Genomic DNA, 7,593 nt, shown 5'->3' with positions numbered 1-7,593 from the left:
TAAAATAAGTACCAGTTGAGTACTGGGGTCAGTACTCCCATGACTTTCGGAAACATTTTTTCATGCTAAGATTTGCTGAAGCATGGAACAGACTGCCGGCATCAGTTGTTAGTTGTCGGAGCACTGCATCCTTCAAAACTTCCATGCTTCCTGAGATTCGCCAACACTGCACCTGATTTTCTCCCCTCCATACACACGAGAGCATGTATCTGACTCATACACTGTTCGCTTTCCAGACATTTGTACATTACTGCATATACTTTATACGCACTTTTTGACAAGTTGTGGTGCACCTGAGCACTGTATACAATAATTTCATTATTATTATTATTTTTATAATCGACTTACCCCCTCCCTTAAAAGTGTTGTCCTTGTGCCAAAATTTGAAATCAATAATTAGCATCAGGTTTTTCTTATTCTTCTCTGAGAGGTAAATTTCAGTTCATTAAGAGTGCTTTCCATACATTATTCAGTACATCAGTACTCACTTGAATTATATACATCCATGCCGTAGACCCATTTGAGATATTTTCTTTAGTACACTTTGTATATAAGGTGGTATCAAAGTGTACCTGAACCAGTTCTGTAGCATGCCAACAGGTGGCAGCACATGGTTGCATGTGCAGTGAGAGCTACAGTGACCTTGTAAAATTTGTATTTTTTTTTTATCACGTGTATGTTGTAGTCTGCAATTTTTGATATGGACAGGAAGTTCGAACAAAGAGCCAACACGAAATTTTGTGTTAGACTTGGGAAGTCTGCTGCAGAGACAAAAATAAATCATCTGAAAGACTCCTTGGGCATTTTCAACTTCTTTTACATACATGTATATATGTACACCTACACATATTCTATTTGTTTTGTAGCAAGAACCTACCACCAAGATATTGGTAACCGACAGTCCTTGTCGATATATTACAGTTAGCAAGGTAAGTTGTATTTTACTCTTACAGTATAATCAATTTTTAGTTAGGCATCATTAAATTTTTTGTATCACCTAATAAGTTAAGTTAAGTTAAGTTAAGTTAATTTTTTGGCTCAAAAAGCAAAAAGCAAGGCCATGTAGGGGGACATGGAGTTATGTACAGGGAGGGTATTCATGCAAAGAGTTCAGGCCATTTCTGGTCAAGAGAGACTTTGAACCGAGCAGTCGTCGGCATCTTCACTATCTCGTCCGGCAGCTTATTCCACGGATCCACAACCCAGACGGAGAAAGCCCCTCTCCTTCGATTGAGATGAAATCATCGCAGATAGAGCTTTTCAGAGTGACCCTGCAGCCGACGCTCTGGAGCAGGAGTGAAGAACAGCTCTTTCAAGAGGTTACACTTTACGCTTATGATGTTGTGAGCGAGAATGAGATCACCACGTCGTCATCGTTTTTCTAGAGAAAGAGGGCAAAGAACTCTCTCCATGCTTGCATGAGTTGGACAAAGATATTACTTGAGACTTTGTTTCATAGCTGGATGCTGTTCTTGATGCTAACCCTTACATGCTTTTCTAGCGCAGGATCACTTCTTTAACGCAACTTCAAAAGCACAAAGTACCCGGATGATTTGTTGACAGACAGAACTGACAGCAACACTACCCTTTTGCACTTTCATACAAGTGATTACAGATGTAAGCAGACATACAGACATACAAACATAGAAATATGCACACACACACACACGCGCACACAAACACACAAGCATACAGCCTATACAAGCATGAAAAATAGATGTTAAATGATGATGATGACGATGACAATGACAATAACAATGATGGCAACAATAATGACAACAACGATGATGACCACACACACACACGCACACGCACACACACACACACACACACATCTAAAGAGTTTCCTTCAGTTTCTATCAATGAAATCCACTCACAAGACTCCGGTTGGCTTAAGGCTATAGCACAAGACACTTATTTAACTTACTACACAATGGAACTGAACCCAGAATAACGTGATTGGGAAGAAAGCTTAGGCTGCAAAAGCCAGAACAAATACCACAAGATAACCCAGTCTATCAATTCACCCCTTGCAAATGCCTCTCTGAAATGGAGTACAGTTTTGTTGAAGATTGCGCGAGGAGAACATTGAGATTCTTCAAGAATTAACTTCTACTAAGTTCCTAATTATAGCTAGGAGTGTTTAGAATTCCCATAAAACTTTATGATCTCCCAGGGTTGTCATTGCTTGGACTGTAGTCTAAAGTAATGTTCATGAAGTTGACAGTTATTAGGTTAATGGTAATATTTATGTTTAAACAAAATTCTTTGATAATTCCAATTAATTTCTTCATATTTATAGTGTGGCCATTCATATTGTTTGAGATTGTCAGGCCATTGTAGAAACATGAGCTGTTACAGGACGTGTACTTCTCGAGGTGTCCTGAATAAGTCTAAGATCCACAACCCCAGCCCTGTTGCACATCCCCATAGTCATGCCAAGCAGGAAATTACCTTTTTTGACCTATTTGGTGTCATCATGATATAAAAGTGACTTTCCATTGTGCACCTTTATTTTAATATCATTGTTGTTAATCCTAGTGAATTGCTTCGTTTAGTCCAAGGCTTTCAGTTGGATGAATTTCATTATGGAAAGATAAACATTTATGATATCAAACTGAGTGAATCTTCAGGCTGCTTTTTTCTCAGTACCACGGAATGAATGATCAAAGATGCTCCCTGTTTCTCCAATACTTTAAGAAATGCAAATCTGAATCAAGCTGTTAATGCAAATCTCTCTCTATATAAACGGCAGTTTGTCTGTGTGCATGTCTGTGTGTCTGTTAGGTTGTACCCTCACCCTGACCACGGCTTTCAACCGATTCTGATGAAACTTGATCTACACATAGCCCAATGTCATAATTCAAAACTAACGCAGCGAAAATTTTGAAAAGTTCCCCCAGTTCTGAAAAAGATCGATAAATTCGACATGGGGTCGACAATCAGAAACACAAACCACAGATGGTCTAGGGGACGCAACTCGACCTTTTTAACTCTCAAAAAAAAAATTACCATAATTTTTTTCCCATCTTTTGGCTATAACTCTCTAAAAATGCTTTATAGTTATTTCCCTTACAAACCCGAGCAACGCTGGGCGATACTGCTAGTATTCAATATTTACAACATGTTTTAAGTGCTGTATTATTAAGTTTACTTCCCGGTAACTTAGTGGTTTGACATAAAAGACTGATAGAATAAGTGCTGGTCTTAAAACAAAATAAGTACTTGAGTAAAGCTTCTCAAGGTTGCAACCAATTTTTCTACCCAATAGGGATTTTCAATTCAATATTTAAGCGCTATTATTTATAGCTTTTGTGTGCGCTTTGAGATATGCTATTCCAAAGAAGAAATATTTCATGTACTCTTGAAAGTTTATAAAATCCTTATGATGTCAGCAATATCATGTTGATTCGCTAGCCTCTGCATGCATTTTTTCTCTCCTTTTTTTTTCTCTCCTTGTTTCTCTCCGTGTTTCTTTTCTGTGTATCTTTCTGTTGAAGAGCGTAGGCTTGAAACGTAAAAAACTTGTTTTATTTATATTCCTGAGCGCCATACTAATACAATTGTTTGTATGTATTCCACCTGCCTTTGTCTTTTGTTTATTTTCATAAAGCTTCCCGTTATATATACATATATGTGTGTGTGTGTGTGTGTGTGTGTGTGTATGTATTTTCCTTTATCTAGTTATTTAGCTGTATATGCATCATTTATGTACTGTATTCCTTCCTTCAATGACTACTGTCTTTAATCTTCATCTTTCACCATCACCCCCCCCCCCCACACACACACACACACACAAACATACATTCTCGTAGGAAGGAGCCTTCAGTGTGTGGACACCAAACATGCAGCTTGATCGATCCTATGACATAACAGCCAATGACAAAGTGGAGTCAACTGGTACCAAAAGAAGGTTTAAGAAATGGGTTACTGATGCCATCTACATGAACAACTGCAACAAAATTGTGGTGGGCACCAGCAGCAGGGAGCTAAGATTTTATGATATCTCCACCAGCCATTTCTTTGAAGAGTTCCATCTCTTTGGTAAGAACATTTTTTTTATATTCATTTTGTTTTAATCCTATAGAGACAAGAAATATAATTGCTTTCAGCACCCCACAAAAGACCCTTAACTTGGGAAGGAATCTTAATACTTCCAAGGTTATATTTTTAGCATCAAATGTATTTCTTCCCAGTAAACCCTAAGGAGCCATTAATCTTTACATTATCATATTTCTAAAGCAATTCCTCACCATAATCCCAAAGAGACTCTTAATGTTTAAGGGTCTCTATCATTCTTTGATCATATATTTTAAAGAAAAGAAATGTCATTCCTCTCAGAAACTTTTGAGGGATCCTTAACCTTTCCATAATTATATTTATGTAATTCTCCCAGTAGATATCAAGGGGTCCTCAAATGGAAAATTAACACTTCCATCATACCATTTCTAAGAAATGTAATTCTTCCCAATAGCCTCTCAGGAATCTCAACCCTTCTATGATTATATTTCTGACAATTGTACTTCTTCCTTGTAGTTCCTAGGGAAATCTTAAATTCCTTAATTCTTCCATGATTATTTTACCAAGAAAATAATTAACATAGGATAATTATTGTCCTAAAAACAATACAATACAATAGTAATAATATTCAATTATCAGGGCATGTTTCAACTGCCTGGGCTGATCCTTGCTATTTGCTGTATGAATGGCAGGGTAGTTAGTATACCAGCTATCCTGATATCCCTGAACCATAACAGTCAACAGACAGACTGGGATCAAGAGGAGTGATTAATGAATACAGTGAGATGGGTGAAGGTTGTAAGAAGCAGTGGGATGAAAATTGTGGTGAGGAGATAGGAGATATGAAGAAGAGATTGAGAGAGGGGAGATGAGCCCTTGTTAACCTTTTTGATATCAACCAGCCTGAGACTGCCCCTGGTTCTATGATATAAACTTCCTGTTTAACCCTTTAGCATTCAAACCAGCCATAATATTTAACCTGTTTTATGTTGGAACTGACCAAATCCACTTCTCACCTCAACACTATAATGCTACTCTAAAACTAGACAATCACATCATAGAATTCTCTAAACTACAAGAATTATTCAAAGCAATATAAATAAACAAACATTAAGAACCAGAAACATGCATGTCTTCAGGTTGCTAGTCTTAGCTGGTGGGGGTGCTTGCCTCCCCTTTGCAAATATGAGGACACAGGAAATGTGTCAAAGCCGACAGGAAGCGTCGATGCTTCCTAGGGCTAAATAGCGGTGGTGTAATTCCCTTTACGGGACTGTCACATTATGTTGACATTATGCAACCACTCTAAACAAACATTATATTTGACAAAGTAATTTGAATACTAAAGGGTTAAACCAATCAAAATTGAAACCTTCCCTTAAAATTCCATGTTAGTTTATGTTCCAGATAGCTTAATAATGGCAAAAGCATTTTACTAAATCCTTCTATACTTTGAAAATTAATTGAAACAAAAGCAGGGTATTTCAATAGAAATATAATAATGAAAGAACCAAGAAACTTAACTGACCTTATTTGTTAGCTGGTTTATGCTAATACCAAAGGGACTTTTGGATCATCTTATGCATTCATTCTTCATCTTCATCATCATCATCTTTATCATCATCATTTAATGTCTGTTGTCTATGCTGGCATGGGTTAGGCGATGTGACCAGAGCTGGCAAGCAGGGGTGTGTGTAATAATACTTACATAGACCATTTTTCATAAAACAAGCAACTGAGAGAAAAATCAGATCTTCCAAAAATGAACAATTTGTTTCTCAAGGATTCCCAAGTGAAAGAATCATAAAACCAAATGATTAAATCTAATGATTTTTATGTTTTCATCTCACAGAATCTTTGAAATTACAAACAACAAACGAATATATTTTCATTATAAAAATTTTGTTATTCTATAGGAATGTCTGATGTGCCATATTGTTTTGACTACTGGTATGACAAAGCAGTAAGTATTCATATTCTTTACTGTTATAGGTTTCAGAAATAGTCAGTAATGTGATGGTGGTGGTGGTGGTGATGGCGGTGTCAGTGGCGGTGGTGGCGGTGGTGGAAGTGGTGATGGTGAAGTTAGTCTTGTCTCGTCCTGGGTGAACAATTGTTGAATAGACCAACATTACCAAATGTGTGCTTTGGTTGTTATTTTCATTTGCCAGAAGTTTTGTAGGAAATGATCCATTAATATGCTTTTGTTGAAATATTCAACAAAAGATACCATGCGGCGAGCTGGTAGAAACGTTAGCACGCCAGGCGAAATGCGTAGCCGTATTTTGTCTGCCGTTACGTTCTGAGTTCAAATTCCGCCGAGGTCGACTTTGCCTTTCATCCTTTTGGGGTCGATAAATTAAGTACTATTTATGCACTGGGGTCAATGTAATAGACTTAATCCGTTTGTCTGTCCTTGTTTGTCTCCTCGGTGTTTATCTCCTTGTAGGTAGTAAAGAAATATATTCATGCTCATCATCAGAAATATTTTTAATATTTTGCAGTGTGGTAAGAAATCTGCTTCCCAACCACATGGTTTTGAGTTCAATCCCCCTGTATGGTAACTTGGGCGAGTGTCTTCGAAAATAGCCCCAGGCCAACCAAAGCTTTGTGAATGGATTTGGTGGATGGAAACTGAAGGAAGCTTGTGTATGTGTGTATGCGTGTGCATGCATGTGTGTATGCACATGCATGTGTGTGTATGCACATGCATATGTGTGCATGTGCATGTGTGTACATGTATTACTGTCTCTTTACCTTGACTTTGCATGGTAGCTATTAAATGAGTATCACTTCCATGCAAGTGGTATCTTTCATTTCCAGTCTTCTAGAAAGCAGGTGAGGGTTAGAGACAGGAAGAGCATCCCATAGAAAAATCCACTTCAGCAAATCCCGTCTGACCCATGCAAGCATGGAAAAGTGGATGTAAAATCTATGGTGATTTATCTCATTGCTGTCTTTCTTAGAGATAGTGTTGTATATAGTATAATGTTAATAACAACATCAATCTGCATCAGAAAGTTGTACTTTAATGATGTTTCAAGGAAGCTGCTATTCATTTATGTATGTCAGAGAAATTTGACCTAATAGAGATTTTTTATTATCTCTTACTGGTCCTTTTTATTGTCTCTGTTATCCCATTAGTGTTTTGTAGCTAACTCCTGCTTTTTTGGTTAACAAAAGCAAAACTTTCAAAATGAGCATGAGTCTCAGACAGTAGTTCCCAAAGTGGGCAGTAACACCCATACTGGGGGCTGGTGAAAGATCTAGGGGGCGTTGTAGAAAAATGGGGAGATAACGGGGTGACCAAAACGGGGCAATGGATATAAAAACAAAAAAAACAAAATAGACGATTAATTAGGTTAAGTTTTATTTGTGAAATACTGTTGCTTTGAATTTGCTGCAGAAAATGGTCTATGTCTGTGATGATGAGTGGTGGGGAGCACTAGGAATGTAGCCTTAGAACCAAGGGGGTGGAAACCTGAAAAAGTTTGGGAACCACTGGTCTAAGAGATGTTAAACTTCCTGTCAATATTATCAGCATCCAAGGTGGCGAACTGACAGAAACGTTAG

General features: G+C 37.6%; 1 protein-coding gene across 3 annotated transcripts in view; it reads left to right on the top strand.

Moving 5' to 3' along the window:
- Positions 1 to 7,593, top strand: part of LOC115212136 (WD repeat-containing protein on Y chromosome-like) — a 130,579-nt gene that overhangs the window by 46,919 nt on the left and 76,067 nt on the right. For all 3 annotated transcript variants that reach the window (XM_036503394.1, XM_036503393.1, XM_036503395.1), the window contains 3 exons: positions 867 to 929; positions 3,816 to 4,044; positions 5,937 to 5,983. In XM_036503394.1, coding sequence (XP_036359287.1) covers positions 867 to 929; positions 3,816 to 4,044; positions 5,937 to 5,983 — 339 coding nt within the window. The remainder of the gene's footprint in view (positions 1 to 866; positions 930 to 3,815; positions 4,045 to 5,936; positions 5,984 to 7,593) is intronic.

Source organism: Octopus sinensis, linkage group LG5 (genome assembly GCF_006345805.1).
Source record: "Octopus sinensis linkage group LG5, ASM634580v1, whole genome shotgun sequence".
NCBI lineage: Eukaryota > Metazoa > Mollusca > Cephalopoda > Octopoda > Octopodidae > Octopus > Octopus sinensis.
The sequence above is the reverse complement of the archived record's forward strand: the minus strand, read 5'-3'. Positions and strand labels throughout refer to the sequence as shown.